We start from the raw sequence: 16,245 nt of genomic DNA, 5'->3' as shown, positions 1-16,245 counted from the left end.
GAGCCGAGTGGCCTACAGTGCAACACATACTGACATGGAGGAACAAAAAGAAAAAACAGCCAGAGAGCATTTGAAAATGTGTACTTTTAATTTTGTTCCCTCGGGGTGGGGTGGGACTTTTCAGGTCTGAGTGAGGAATGAAGGCAGAGTATCACATCAACCAATGACACGGCTCCATTTATCATCTTTAAATACCATTATGTGCAATCATTCATACATACAGTACAACACACCAGCTCAGCCTAGAAAACATTGATTGTACACAAATAAAACATCTAATCTTTATAAATCTTGGTTCTCTCTTGGCAACAATGTAAAGACTTCTAGCAGAGTGACTTAAAACTCTTGTCACGCTTTTTCAATTTACTGGAGGTTTCACAACTATGAATCAAAATAAAAATCCTATTGCCATTCATCTTGGTGTTGGGGTTAGGAATTTCAAAGGGGCAGGTTCGGAAAAAAGGGGAGTCACATTTAGTTAATATTGCTGTGTGGCGGTCAAACAGACCAGGAGCTGGCCAGTGAAACTTCAATTTTACATCTTTCTGAGTGATTTTTTTCCAGCCAGAATAAAATACACCCATTTGACATGCTGACACACAAAAATCAGAAAACACAAGCCGAATAAACCATAGAATCCATTTCTTTTATCTTCTTCCATCAGATCCAGTTCTTTTTATAATTGTCTTTAAGAGTGCAGCATTAAAATCGACCCATATCCTTGATTCTGCTTCAGCCAGTTTCTAAATCATATGCATGGCGATGTGCCAGTCCATGCGAGCTGGAATGCAGAAGGCCAAGAGTAGAGCATCAGTGCATTCACACATATCTGCACATGTACTTTGGATCGCTGCCTGCCATGCAAATACAGAGGACACATGAAGCTGGAGGACCAGTAACTGATAGAGCTCTCCCCTTCTGTTACATGAGTGAAATTCAGCATGGTAAAACATTCATGATACTGGATTATCTTTACTTGACGTCACAGAGGGTTTACACTGGGAAACTAAAACATTTTCTATCAATACATGTTTCGGAGTAGAACAGTTAGAGATTTGGTTATCCTGAGGCATGTCCATCTGCAAAATGTATCAATGTCATACCCATAGATTGAGTAATTTGCACAAACCAGATGTTTTTGTGTACAATATGTTGATTCCACACATAATTAACATAATAAATACACTGATGAATAACAATTCAACATTACATATGCAGTACCACGCTGATATTTTTTTTGTAAAACATCCTCTTAATTGTCAACAATGGATGATTGTTTACTACCATCATACTAAGACAATGTTTCAACTAGAGGAGATAAAACAAATGATGAGTCATTAGTGTTTTCCCCATTCCCCAACAATTAATTTACAAGATTTTATGTCAAAATATCAGGATTAGTAATATTAGACAGCTACAGTAATCTTCAGTGTGAAGAAAGGTAACCAAAGACAAACATATTCTGTTTCAGGAGGGCTTAAAAGATATGACCCTTGATGTCAATGATATGTCCTTGTTAACTTCAAGGTACAATATGTAAGAATTTGCCACCAGCTGAATTCATTCTCTCAACAAACAGGAGACGGCATATCACCAAAGTAAACTGCTAACTGCTGCCAACCGTAGCTGCCATTAGCTCAGTTAGCTGTACAGCTAGCAGCTTGAACTGGGAGCTTGGAGCACCAGGAAACCATTTGTGTTTTCACTTCTAGCACTCGATCTTCGGACCAGGATGGACTGAGGCTAGTTGGTTAGCATGCTAAATTTGCTTTGCAACACAAGACATTAACTTCATAATGTCAAAACTGTTATTCCTTCACATGTTGATAACTGACATTGTTTTCAAATACATTTCTTACACATTGCACCTTTAAAAAGGTGCACTTTGTAGTTCTGGGGAAGAATTTTTTATCAGAAGAGAAAAATCTTCATTGACTGATTTCTTTATGCCTAAACAAACCAATAAACAAACTGTCTTTGTTTTCATGACTGAATAAACAAACTGACCTTAAAAGGACAATTTCATACTGTATTACTTTGTTTATATTTGGCAGACCCTGCCATCTTTCTAGCCTCAAACAGCATCCTGAGGACCTTATTTTCCTCTGAGAACAGCTTGTTTATTCAATTATAGAAAAAACAAATATTTCTGAGTTTGTATCATTACCTCATTAATGTAAATTTGAGTTTTAATTTCTTCCCAAAAACTACAAAGTGCCCCTCTAAGACAAAAACAAGTCAATGCATCAATGCAAACAGAATGTAATGAATTCCTTTCAAATTCAGTCCGTTAAACAATTAAATAATGGAGTGAATCCATTCAAGTGTGTTGGATCTTAACTGACTCACATACCCATCGACGGTCCTTCAAAGTCTCCTCAGTCCACATTGAAACTAAACAAGCAATGTTCCTTTAAAAAAACAAACAAAAAAACATGAAAACTTAGCGAGGGTCATCATCCAATAAACATCTCTTTGGGTAAATAAAAAACAATTAGTAAAGACCCCAACCAGTATGACTTTGGGAAGCTGTGGCAGTGTTCCTTAAAATGATCGTTGCATATTTGAGTCAAAAGAATTTTCAGGTTAAGACTGAAAACTGTAGCATTTATCATAATTACAGACTAAGCACTGCAACACCTGCAGTCGAAAACACCAGCACACTTGGCCCAAACGGTATACTGTCCTTCACTCTGAAGCATCAGACATACAGCTGACTAGAAGTGGAATAATTACAAAATAAACACAGATAACAGTCAAATTAAGCAAAAACTATACTAAAACACAACATTGTGTTCTTTTAGAAGCTACAAACAATCATATAATATTTATTTCAAGAGTGAAACAGTACTTAATTTGAAATGTACATTGATTTGAAATGTCTGATCATTCCTTTCCAGTGTACCATACAAATCCCCTTTGTGTAAAGTTTGAAATCTTTTAGTTAACGTATCCTTCTTCCCTCGAGGCCACATGTTCATTTAGTACTTTAGCTCATATGTAAGGAGGCACACTAGGAGAGCGATAAGGTCTGGAAGAGTTTTGATGTAGCGTTTGGTCACATTTGAGTGTGTTTTATCTGTCTGTGTTAATAACATGACGTGGGGTTGATGTAACTCAGAGCACTGGGAGCACTTGAGGAATACAATAATGGCCATGAACATGACTAGTACAAGCTCACACAGCAAAATAGTGTTGAGATAGAAGGCTGAGTCAAATAGGAGAGAGGGAAGGGAGAGATGAACAGTTTCTCTGGGAACAAAGCACAAAGAGAAGGTTAGAGTGACAAAAAGAGAGTTGGGAAGAGGCACTAAAAGCCCCCAGACTGTTCATAAAACTGGCCACTTGGTTTTCCTGCTGCATCGAGCCCATTCATCATTAATACCCTGCAATTCATCTGTCCAATCCAGCCACACGCTCATCTCACATCTTCATCCACCCAATCATCTGGAAGTGTATCCCTATGTAGTGGTCCTCTGTAAGTAGGGGGTTTCAACAGGTAACAGGTGGAGGTGGTTGAGAAGGAGGCTGCAGGAGGTCCAGCAGACCCTCTTACTGCTCCTCTAACCAAGAGGGCTTGTCGGCCCCTGGGGGCCTCAACTTTATGTTGAACTGCTTCAGCGTCTGCTCCAGCTGCTGCTGGTTGCCAGCAAAGTACGCCGAGATGGCGTTATGGAAGAGGAGGAGCTGCTTATGCATCACCTTCACCTAAAATAGAGAGAAACAGTGAAGCTTAGAGACTACATCAAGTCACAGCTGGTTGTTAGGGTTAAGCTAGTACTCGGCTGATACAAATATCCGGTAAAGATAATGTACTTTTTACAAGTACAAGTGTCATCTAAGTAAAATATGTCGATGAATTCTTACAGGGTAGTTCACTGAAGTTCATTCAAGTTTATAAAAATGTGCTCTGTAAAAAGTTCTCTTTGTCTTGTGATCACTAACAATGATCTGAAGCTCAATTCTGTGGCTGTTCTCTAAGTTTCTAGTAAATAATAAATATAAGACATCTGATCAACCCATAGTGATTTGAGGTTGGTCCCACCCACTCAGTTTTAGGCCCACCCATCCCGAGTCTGAATTCAAAAATAATTTAGTGAGTTGAACGGATACAGATACTGGTGCACAGTACTTGCTTATCTCTACCGGATGTAGGCTTTTTTCACTGTGAAGGCTGATGATCAACTGTGCCGACCCTGCCCACTAACCTTATTCTCCTCCAGGAACTTGAGTTTAATGATGACGTCGGAGCGGAGGCGTTCATACTTCTCCTTCTGGAGCTGGTACTGTTCCTGAGCAGCATCGATGCGAGCCATGGCTACAGCGTCCCTTGGACCCAAACTCAGTTCCTCCAGGTCTGACCGGTAGGCATCAAACTCCAATCTGCTCACAAAAGAGGGAGCCAAAACATTGAGATATATAAATATGGACGACATGACAGCTCATCATAAGTGAAGCCAAAACACCTTGAACACCCCCAGTGGATGGGTACAGGTCAAAAAAAGGTCAATAATTAATTCATGATAATATCAGTATTTATGTGTTTAAGGGTTTCCAGTTTCTTGGATGAAAAGAGTAATTAATGTACTGCACGTCCTCACCTGGCATTTTCATACATCTTGATTGTCATCAAGGTGTCCTCCATGGTCTTGTTGACCAGTGTGTTGATGCTGGACACAAAGAAGTTAACGGCACCAAGTAGAGTCTCCCCATTCTTACACAGCAGCTTCTGAGTCTCTGCATTGTAGCCAAACTCGTCCTACAAAAGGCAAAAATGACAGAACATTAAAAGTTTTAATGTGATAAAAGGTTGTCTCTATAAACCTAACCAGTAGGACCTCGTCTGATGTTATTCAACGTTATAACTAAAGATAAGGCTATATAGATTTTGAGGTCTCACCCGTAGCTCTGGAGATTTCTGACTGAGGTCAGCAAAGGTGTCACCCAGTGCATGCTGCGTCTGCACCATGTTGTAGAAGTGGTTGGTCAGCGCTCTGGCCAATCGCAGCACATTCTCATATTTCCTTTTAGTGTCTCTCAACACCTCAATCTGGGCCTCCAGCTCCAGGTCCACAGTCCGGGAACCCCGACCGAAACGCTCTGAGATCATTTGTTTTGTACACTGGAACAATGAAGGAAGACACACGGAGGCATTAGTACACAATGCAAGTCCTTTCTGTGATTGTATCACACAGCATGAGGACATGGGGTGGCTTCAAATACCTTGTAAGTGTTGATGCCCCACTTCTTCATTGTTTCTAGTTTTTCAACAGCAACACCGCGGGTCGATTCCTCTGCTGTCATTGACGAGCTGCTGCTGCTGTGGTGCATGTTGGAACCTGAGAGATAAGACCCAAATGTAGAAACATGAGAACATTATAAATAAACATGAGCAAACAAGCACCTCAGGTAGAAAACAGAAAACGCTTAACTACTTTTAGTGCATCAAAACTGTGCTTAAAATGGTTTCTGAAATTTGTCTGCTATCACCGCTAGCCCTTAAAGCACTGTAAAACATGCAAAGGAGAGAGATACGAGTGATTAAATAGCAGGAGAATGTGGAGAATCAAACAGGAAGGAAACACTAAGAAAAACACCAAATCTTTTTATTGACTGTGTTAAAAAGTGAATATACTGTAGACTTCAGGGATATTTTGGGTCACTGCTGAAATGGCAATAAGATTGTTCAATGGTGAGCCTGTTTGAACCTTCAACCTCACCCTCTTTCCCTTCCCAGTACCTTTGAATTCATGTGATTGGCTTGCTATATGGCAGGTGAAAGAACTGCTTGAGGAAACGCTACTTCGTCTGGCCTTCATACGCAGGTCTGTGACAGTGGATGGATTGTTGGGTGTGGGTGAAGGAATGGTTAAGGGTGTGTATGAATCAGGGTAGGGTGTGGGAATGGGATTTATGTTTTTGTTTTTTTTTCAAAATCAGGATTTAAATGAAGTAATTATTGAGATAGAAAAATGGAAAGATAGCGTAGGAGGAAGATGGTGGGGAGGAGCAGAGAGATTCAGATAAAAGGCAGAAAAGCAAGACGACAAAAGGGAGAAGAGAAGGATGTGGGAGGGAATGGTGAGGAAAGGAGGTGGAGGACAGACAAGATGAAAAGACAACATTTAGTGCATGACACTCAGTGAACAATGCAGACAAATGAGTGATGATGAAGATGGAGGCAGCATGAAATGCAGCATTTGGATCAGCCTTTCAATAAATAACAAATGGAAATGATTAACATGAGACAAATGAGGACCCCCATCATAAGGCTCTCCTAAGAACATCTTACCTAGATTTTAAAACAAATACACACCGTGATCGACATTACAATGGTTTCTGTTTTGCTACGGATTTCAGAGATCAGTTTAGTGAGTTATTTTGGGAAAAATTAGCAGAGACTCCTTAACGGAAGCCTAAACTATAAGAGAAACCAACAGAAAGTAAAGGAATAATTTGCAAAAAGAGAAAAAACTAAAACAAGCTCTAACAGAAAAAGTCCCAATATGTCCAAGATCAAAAGCAGAAAGCAGAAGTGAGTGTGCTGCCCTTCTCTCCACTGCTAAAGGGAAAATCTCATGAAGATAAAAGGACAGAGAAGCTGGTAAAAAAAAAAAGATCTCTCCAGAATGAGATATCCATCATGTGAGAATTATCCATTAAAAATGGATTTCAAAGCCACATTATATTAATTGTTGTAGAGAACAAGTTCTCAATTACCAGTTAAATTCAACCGTATTTACAGACTGGATGTCTCATTTTGGATATAAGTTCTCCATTATTAATAATAATAAGGTCTAAGGAGCCACCTAATGCTGAAACTGGGATCCTTTTGTTAAACTCTGCATTGTAGCGCACAGCAGGGCCTGAGAGAGAGAGCGGGACAAAGAGTCAGATATATTAGTATCAAATAATTAGCAAAGAGAGTGCTGTTATTTCCCTTTGACACTGTGCTTAGAGCTTCACTGAAGTCAGTGCTTTGAACAAGAGAAGTACATTAATCCCTCAGTGGGACTTCAGTATCACACAACATGTGAAGAAACCACGAGTCACTGTGTACTGGAGTTATTCAGTATTCAGTGTGAAGCTATTTTGTAAACTTAACAGCATGAGCTTGGCTGCTGATGAAAGACAAGAAACATCATAGTGATTAATGGGGAGAACCGTGTCTGATGAAGGGCACCTAAAGAAGAGTTATGGCATTGTTCTGAGGCGTTACTGCTTTCAAACCATTAAAATAATACAGGGGGCTGTGTTGGTGGGGGAGACCTGTCAGACATTTCAAGAAAGGTCACTTACATTCACAGAATCAGGAGTTTTAGGGCTCAAAATATACAATTTGCAACAAACTATCACTTTTTTCTGGTACTCACTATTACTTACTTAACCTATTACTAGGTTTTACCAACTGGCTCTGCTGGTGGGCTTTCCTACTGTGTCATATGGTTCACTGATCTGAAGTTAGCCCTGAGATAGACAGTGATAGACAGATGGTTCGTACAATCATCTGCCAAGTATTTTTTGAAAGTGCCTGCCCTTTTCCAAACAGTTTGAAAGGGGGATTTCCAAGTTGGTTTTGTGTAACAGACAATCTGGCACAACAGGTCATTCTCCCATATCTCTACATAGACGACAAGCCACTAAGGCACATTTTCAGATACAGTGGAGGCCTAAGCTAGGGATGAATCAGCACAGAAATTGGCCACCAGTTACAGCAAAATTAACTGCAGCATGATCTCATGGGAAGAATGATTGAAGGCCCCAGTAATCAAACACGTGTGCTCTGAATAAACTCCTGAGTCAGAGGCGCAGCACAGAGTCAACAGAAGAAGTCAAACTGCGACAGTGACAGTGCAGCTGAAGAGAGACTTATCGGAGATAGAGACAAAAAATAAGACTCTACCTTTGATTGAGCTGGTGGGGATGATACCCTCTGCTGTTCCACCATAACCCCCGGATACAATGCTAGTCTCATTGAGATTGGGACCCGATACCATCACCTGCTGTAGGTCCTGCAAAGTGGGGAAATTAAAAAACAAAAAACAAGAACAAAGGGAAGGATAGAGGGTTTTGGGTAGGGATATGCACAGTAAACAGGAGATTATGACTTGAGTGTTAAATTTAGACAATGTCGATTAAAGACTTAGTCACTAGAGGGGGACAAACACCACTATGTTAGAAAGGTTAGTGAGTACACACGAGGCAGTCCAACTACGACCACTTATCTACAGGGAAAACCATAAAGTGTTTGACAGAAAACATACCACTTAAGTGCCCATCAATAATCAACCTGTCTAATGACACTGGACCAAGAAAGAGGACCACAAAAGCAGCTGTCATAGTCAGTCAGTCTTACTCTAAGCAGTGACTCCACTGATCTATGCCACAGGAACTGCTACAACAAACTATTTTCTCCTTCCAAAATAACCAAAAGCTTCAGTAAAGCTCTGCATCACGAGGTGAAATGTGATAAAAGCCACACAATCCATCTTGTAGGCGTTTTCCTTAACTCTAATTCATTGTTTTCTTTTGTTTATCTTGCTGCTCAAGTATCAGCTCTTTGGTGAGGTATTTATAAAAAGAAAATCTGTCCTGAACAGGTTTCTCACTTTTGCAAACCTTATACGAACCTTGTTTCCTACAATAAACAGGTTTGAATTAAAACCTGCCTGTGCCGTGAGCAAGCCTCTTATTTCAGTCTCTACAAACACTTGCACAGTGACTGAACTATGGGCAAAGATCCATATCGTCAAATGTAAACAGGAGCATAATATATAGGATATTTCCTGAAACCTTGGGCTAAGATGCTCAGTAAGATTGTGATAAGGGAACTCTAAGCTCTGAAAGGGAGGTGGCTGTTTCCTTTTTTGTAAGTAAACACAAAGAGTATGCTTGATGCTACTAAAAGGAAGTAAAAATGCAACTGCTGTGACTTGTGCTGCTAAACAGCATTCTATGACGAATAAACCAGCATGAGGCATTTATTTTTAAGAGAAAAAAGTTTTAAAAAAAAGTTGTTTTACTCCTTAATGACAGTTAACTATGTTAAAAAAGAGTTAAAACAAGATATTGGAGGATATCTTCTTGGGCTTAGGGAGACACTGATTGTCATTTTTCACCATTTCCTATCATTTAATAGACCAAACCACTAATCGTTTAATCAAGAAAATAATCAACAGATTCATCAACAATTAAATTTATTGTAAATTGCAGCTCTAGAACGTACAGCCCAGTCTTGTTACATTGTTACAGGCAATCATAATGTCAAGAATAAGGTTTTAAATATGCGATTATTAACTTTTATGCATTAAGACAACATTTTTGAAGAGAGAATCACAAGCTTCTAAGGATCGATTTTCTCTCTCACCCCTAGACTGCTCTGCTTCAGGGCCTCATCTGTTCATAGTCATGGTCAGCTCTCTCTTGACCGCCTTGCCAAAACACAGCTACATTTCATAATATCAAGACAGAACTGGCGCAGCCAATTCACATCAATTTTCCAGCTGTAGTATGAGATGATGATTATTAGTATGACACCGTGTTTACTTTTTCAACCATCACCCCCTAAAATAGAGTAATCACACTCAGACATCACCCAAGTGCACACATAATCTATGCTAGATTAGCTCACCACAATCTAAAAATTGAATGGAAACAGAGTTATGTGAGATGTGTTAGCTGTCAGCTATTTTGTTAACACTACACAATTAGAGGGATGACTCTCAAAACATGAATGAGAGATTCCCTCTATCTAGAGTTAGTAGGAGCCAAGTTAACAGGCAGCACAACTTGAGCTGCACAGTGGTTTGCCATAAAAATGAAATGTCTGACATTTAAACCAACGTAGTGATGCGAGGCAATTTAATGCCGCACAAAGTCAAACCACTGAGCAGTACTACACACCAACATAAACACACACACACACATGCACAAATGGCCTGCTCACCCTGGTGCCTCTGGAGCTCCCTAACTTCTCATCTAAGCTCCACTGCAGTTTTGCAGCCTGCACGTAGATGGAGGGGAGGACATCGACAAACACAAGAACAACAACAAAAAAAGAGAAACAAATAGAAAAGGAAAGGAGACAAAAAAGAAAAATCCATGACTGAAATCATGAAATAAGATAGAACGATGTAAAAGAAATCCCAGAAAAATCATTGTAATGTCCACAGACAGCAGGGATGTAGGATGGAAAACAGTGATGAGTGATATCACAGCAGGTCAGGATTTAGCTGCTTTGTGTTAAGTTTTAAGCAGATCATCCAATCCACTGGGTGTGAACATGTTACTTCATCTTTGCAATGATATTTTCCATCACTGTCTGAACACTGATTCAAGTGCAACACTGAAAAAATGAAGACAATCATTTACAAGACATGTAAAGACATTTAAAGTAACTTTAACAAAGATAAATCAGAAAGAACACAAACACCCAAGAGCCCAAAATATAATTAGCTATATTAGTCATTAATTTTGGGTCATGTATCAGAAGTGACATGTAACCTTTCAGCTGAAAAGACTTCATCAAAGCAATAGTGCCAATTTCTGTAGCTGAAGGTGACAGTTTTAAACATTTAACCTCTTGCCAAGATTTAACCACAGACAGTGAACCAACAACCAAAAACTAGTTATAAAGAAGGACAAGGCCAGTTGAACAACATTTTCTCCTTCATTCGCTCCATGTGCATCTTTTTTTAGAGATCTGCCTCATGTTGTGGCATCTGTTCAATGAGGAAGAAAACTAGCACGGACACCGATTCCTCCTTGTATGCAATGTTGACACAGAGCCTGTTGCCTGAGATGAAGGAAACTAAAGCACTCTTAAGTCATCATAAAATAATATGGTTGTCGTATCTTAACAGTGAGGTTTGGAAGGCTTATAAAAATCTCGTCTGTTCATGTATAGAAAGCTATGACATGATAGATACAGGCTGGATAGCAGATGCTCTGCTTTAAAAACGCCACAAACCACCACTTTCAAAATAACTGAGCAGCTTTGCAATTCTACAAAAACACTACAACTGGGATATCTCCAAATTAATAAAGTAATCACCTCTGAGAACTTGTGTTTAACAGTATAAGCATCTTGAAACACTGTTGATTGACTGAGCAGACACCAGTGAAGCATCTGATGCTTTTGCCAGGATCCTGCTGGCAGTCGATCCTATCTCTGTCGCTGTCAAGCTGCCAGTCACCCTCCCCTTTCTGACACAATCACAATGCAACAACATCTGAAACCAGACTCCTGCTCTTCCTTCACCTGTCAGTCTTCGTCTTTATCTGAAAGAGCGACACAGACTGCTGCAGCTTTGACTAAAAGTGCTGCACAGTAGATATCAATCTGATTTCAGAGGGCTTTCACCCAAGGACAAAGCACAGCCAGTTTCAGATTAATTGCAGAGTTGCCATGACAACCGGGTAATATCCAGCTCCAAACAGTGCAGCTAAACACTCCTCATACGTGAACACATTAGACTGGAGGTAGCCACACCAAACGGTTGAATACTTGCTTCACTGTGCAAGCTTGGTGAGAGGGTAGCAATTTGTTTTACTACTGGAGTGGAGCCACTCATAGTTTGGTGAGCAAATAACAAAATCAACTGCGAGTGCTTCATCCAGGATCTTCATCTGTTTGACCAACAAGGAGTGCCTTGGGTCGCAGGAGAATAAACAACCCATTCCACTTAACTTACTCTGCAACTCCACTGTTATTTCATTCTAACTGACTCTGACTGAGACACTCCTGAGAATGATGGAAACAAAATGTTAAATAAGCTTCGCTGGAGTCTTCGAAAGAGGTGTTTCCGTAAATGAAAAGTCCCCACCTGGCGAGCAACAACTACATCTGAGTTATTATTTCAGTTAAATCAAACATACCAGAGATATGTCTTACAATCCTGAACAAGAGGCCACATGAGCTGCTAGAGGGAAGAACGAGTTCACAAAGAGACAGATGGTCTCTAACACCTGATTTCCCAGTAGGATCTCTTTCCTCAGTTGTAACTAGGCAGACCCAAGGACTTCTAGCAATGTTTGACAGGTAATAGGTAATACAACACTAGTTAAACCCAGGCGGAGAAGAATATTTACGTTCACAACAAAGGATGAAAATATATCCGGCTCTGAGCAGTTGAATACAGATATATTAGAGTGAGTGAAAACCTCAAGTGACTGGCCACATTCACACAGCCAGTGTTCCAGACTGACAACTGTATTCACTAAGAAGTACTCAATATTACCGCAGAGTGGTGCAACAGTGTGAATGGTATTAAATGAGCCAACTCACTTAGCTAATCTCGTGATGGCTGAGAACAATACCCATGACCACAATGTCAACTTCAAACAACTGACGCCCCACATTCACCCATCATCAGAAATACCGCGTGATGACATCAGCTTGCTCAAGTATGTCGGTTTGATTTTCTTCATGTGCTCTCATGTGAGTGATACAACCTTTAGGGACAGTACTGTCCCACTGAATGCATCACTGAATACATGAAGTTAAGGCTATTGTTAGAATTTCCTTAAGAGAAGGCAAGGAAAAAAAAAAAAGTGGGTGCGTGATGAAAGCCAGTGTGATCTCATAATAAAGCAAAGCCTTCAAAAAAGGTACACTTAAACCTATACTAAAACTCACAATGAACATATACTTAAAACTAATAGAAGTCTTTAAAGGGTCAACAATTTATTATCTCTGCATTAACTCTGTATTAGCTGTACTCTCTTTTGTTAGCTGCGGTTTGGATTTAAATATGTAAATGTTTTTCTGTCTGCTTTGGATGACACTAACAGTTAGCACCCTGTTTCCAGGTATAGTCTTAATGAGCTTTAAACGTGTATATAACACAGGGTGTTCTCAAAATGTTTCACATATGAGACTGTCAACAGATTCAGCAGCCGACCTGACCCACCTGTTCAAGGCTGTCGTCCTCTGGTAGTGTCCCTGTGTCACCATTACTGTTGATTGGAATCTCCATTGTGGCAGCTTTACTCATAATGCTGTCTGTCATAATGCACTATGTCTGCGAGAAAAAAGGAGAGAGATGTGGATTCAACAGACACCTGCGAGTGAAAAAGGGCAGAGATGGAAAAACAGCAAGGCCTAAATGCTGCTTTGAAGAGGAGAGACCAACCAGTTTAGTCAAAACAACCAAATCATTATTCGGCAGATGGGAATATAATTGCCACAAACAAGCGAGAAGGTGGTTTTCAAAGAGCAAGGCTACTGCTCAGCATAAAAACAACACACCTCTCTGAAGGACCCCGTGCGGCACTACAATGAGCTGTCGTACTGAAGTGGCCACTCTACTCTACAGCTCGATTACAGCTCCATATTTTAGTGTGTCCACTCCCTAAAAAACCCAGACTAGAGGAGGGAGAGCTCGTCTGCTCCACATTCACACAATTCATGTTATACAATCGCATATGCAGAACATTTGCAACAACAAGAAAAATGCTGGACAAGCAGTAATATAGCTGCGATTTTTGGATTTCTTTTGGGGGGGGGGCAAGGCCAAAATTAAATTTGAATGCCTAATATTTGTTGCTTATCCTGGTTTTCACGCTGCAGAGCAGGGTGTCGATTACACAGGTAAACATCACACCTTGATAAAGTCTTGCATGTACAAGAGCAGCACTGCATAGGAGAAATATAAAAGCCAAGAATACAATGGGTGATTCATTTTGCACTTGTGGGTGTTTTGTGGCCTTTTGTTCTTTAGGCCAATATAAAAGGCCTGGAAACTGAAGTGATTAGTAATGTATGGTGATTTTATTCAGACTATTAAAAGCTGCTTTTAGGTGAAAGAGGTGAAAATGTAACATGTTTGCACATTTATGTAAGTGGCTGCTACAAGATGAATCAACATTGGTTTGTTGGTTATAAAAAATTGTCATATTTTCAACAAAGGCTTCACAATGTCATTCTCAATATGTCATTATTATCATTATTATTATTATTATCATATGTTTTTAATTTAACTAAATTCTGATAAAAAGCATTAAACAAGACTAGTATATGTGTTTAGTTATTAGTTATAAGTATTTGATGCGTCTTCTCATGCTGTTGATTTACTTTAAAACACCACTGAAAAGCAGGAACCATGGCAGGATTTATAAGACATCACTTATATGCAGCATATAACTAATAATGAATGTATGGTAAATGCGTATGATTGACGAAAAATAAAGGCAAAAATTTAATTAGTTTGAAAAAAAAAAAAACAGAGAATAAAAAGGTTGGTGTCCTTCTGAGATTTGCTCCACGTGGCTGACTGACTCTGAACATAACTATATGGCGGGTTGATGGCAGTCACTTGCTGGCACTGATGAAAGGAGGTACTTGCACAGTTTGTTTACATTTGCGCTGACCTCAACTAGGAGGGCTCTGCCATCAAAAACACACAGTTGGCCATGCCCAATCCATTTCCTGAGGAATGACACATCTCTGTTTACTTTGGACAATGGAAGTTGTGCTTCTCTTTCCCAACAATCCTCGACACAGTAACACTCTTCTAGGACAGCTTACTGCACCTCTGGCATGACCTCTTCTTCATATTAGCCTACCTGATCAAAACAGATTTAACTTGTAGTTTTACGCCCATGAAATGCAGAGAACAGTCTGCTTACTGAACTGAGATTCTACACTTACAGTACAAGGCACTCAGTTCAGCTTTTTACCAGACTAAAGCTTGAAGTCTGAACAAACAAGTTGGCTGCTTTGCATAACATCTACACCTGAAATAGGACCAGGTGTAGTTGTGGTATATTGTCAATGTGAAAGGCAACAGGGTGTTTAGTTACTGACCATTTAGCAGCCCTAAATGTGCTACAACAGAGATACTGAACTTTATTATTTATTGTCACACCTAAAGGGAGATACAGTGAGTAATGGTTTACTTCTTTAGTGACAGACTAGAAGGTTTGACTTGAAATCAATTGCACAATTTAAACATGGTGGGAGCCATGACAGGTGCACCAGCACAGGTGCACAGTCTCTAGCAGGTAACGCTGGATGCAGGTGGGTTCAATCTGCCCAACATAGTAAGGTTTATTCAGGCCGGAAAAATAACATACCTTAATAGCTACTGGTTGAAAATATGTAATACAATGAAGCAGCTTTTCAAGCTGAAGAAGAATTTGCTTTCTAGAAAAGGCCTGCTTCTAGTTCACACATGCAGCTGTTAAGGGGAGGCAGGTTAACGAATGGTAAACAACCCGCTGAGTTCACTGCGCCTAGCCGGCTTGCTAACAGAGTCAGACGTGTAAAAATCCCTCACCCAGACAAGATCAAATATTTCCAAACGCTTTGACTTACGGTGTGCTTGGTCCCGTCGTAAAAACAGGGCTGTTCGGGAAGCTAGCGAGCAAGCTAATAACAGGCTAACGGCAGTGCATCCCAGTTCCTGCGCGGCTTCGAGCAGACTGATGTGTCTTTTGTCAGTCCGAGGAAAAAACTGTCCGTGGGAAACAACGTAGTGCTCTTGTTTAAGAATATTTTAATGACATAGCCAGGTAAAGTCTTGTTCTTAGTGCGTGTGTCCTCTGACTCCTCGTAAATAATCCTCTATCTTCTTTTTTAATGCCAGGAGGAACGCTTTACGGAACTGACGACACCAAGGAATTCATTCTGCAGACGCGCTCCCAAAAAGATGGTCTATTTCCGAGAGGATGGGTCACTCGGGCAAAAACTGCCACGGTGTACAAGTAGCTTGTAACATTTTTAATTTTTGTGTTTTTATATTATATGTAGGCTATTTAGTTAGTATAGTTTAGTTTAGTTAGTATAATGCTTATATTTATAATATAACTAGTAGCCTAAGCAATCTGGCACTATCTTAGCAACTTTTTTTGCCTGCCACTGCATGTATGATATATGCGTTGAGGGATAATTCATAAGCCGCAGTCAATAAAAACGATTTCACTGAAAGTGCGTGACATGATCATAAGTGAACTAGTGGTTTCAAACACAGAATCTGGTGTGAACATCGATTTCTACACATATTTAATGTGATGAATTTGATGTGTGCAGGCAACCTCCAGTAGTTTCACATTGAGTGGAAATTGTAGCGGAGTGAGAGTTCTTGGTTTTTCCATCTTTCGGCTGCAGCCCATCTTTGGGAGCATCCTGCAGGTGATGTGTGCAGGTTACAGCCGGCTGCTGATGGCTGCACTTTAACTCAGGTGAGTGTGAGTGTTAAGTGCTCTTTTAATTGTGCCTCAAGACATGATAAGACTAAAGATCTC

At 40.0% G+C, this 16,245-nt stretch overlaps 1 protein-coding gene across 3 annotated transcripts; it reads right to left on the bottom strand.

Moving 5' to 3' along the window:
* Window positions 1–66: 66 nt before the first annotated feature.
* On the bottom strand, window positions 67–15,632 carry arfip2b (ADP-ribosylation factor interacting protein 2b). Of its 3 annotated transcripts, XM_073479462.1 has the most exons (10): window positions 15,317–15,401; window positions 12,912–13,022; window positions 9,947–10,003; window positions 7,904–8,012; window positions 5,741–5,827; window positions 5,224–5,339; window positions 4,901–5,122; window positions 4,602–4,759; window positions 4,209–4,383; window positions 3,469–3,708 (listed from the first exon to the last, which is right to left on the bottom strand). In XM_073479462.1, exons 2-10 carry the CDS (start codon window positions 13,008–13,010, stop codon window positions 3,553–3,555), a joined length of 1,179 nt encoding a protein of 392 aa, XP_073335563.1. In that variant the 5' UTR covers window positions 13,011–13,022; window positions 15,317–15,401; the 3' UTR covers window positions 3,469–3,552. The 3 variants fall into 3 exon arrangements, with proteins under 3 accessions (XP_073335561.1, XP_073335563.1, XP_073335562.1); XM_073479460.1 differs by lacking the exon at window positions 5,741–5,827 and having other exon boundaries at window positions 67–3,708; window positions 15,317–15,632; XM_073479461.1 differs by lacking the exons at window positions 5,741–5,827; window positions 9,947–10,003.
* Window positions 15,633–16,245: the final 613 nt, after the last annotated feature.

This window comes from Pagrus major, chromosome 13 (assembly GCF_040436345.1).
Source record: "Pagrus major chromosome 13, Pma_NU_1.0".
NCBI lineage: Eukaryota > Metazoa > Chordata > Actinopteri > Spariformes > Sparidae > Pagrus > Pagrus major.
The sequence above is the reverse complement of the archived record's forward strand: the minus strand, read 5'-3'. Positions and strand labels throughout refer to the sequence as shown.

What these genes read in the sequence shown, in the direction of transcription:
- arfip2b (XM_073479462.1), bottom strand. Translation starts at nt 13,010, where the DNA reads ATGACAGACAGCATTATGAGTAAAGCTGCCACAATGGAGATTCCAATC. An exon ending in AGGACGACAGCCTTGAACAG is followed by an intron (nt 10,004 to 12,911) that starts GTGGGTCAGGTC and finishes ATCTACGTGCAG; the next exon opens with GCTGCAAAACTGCAGTGGAG. An exon ending in CCCCACCAGCTCAATCAAAG is followed by an intron (nt 5,828 to 7,903) that starts GTAGAGTCTTAT and finishes CCACTGTCACAG; the next exon opens with ACCTGCGTATGAAGGCCAGA.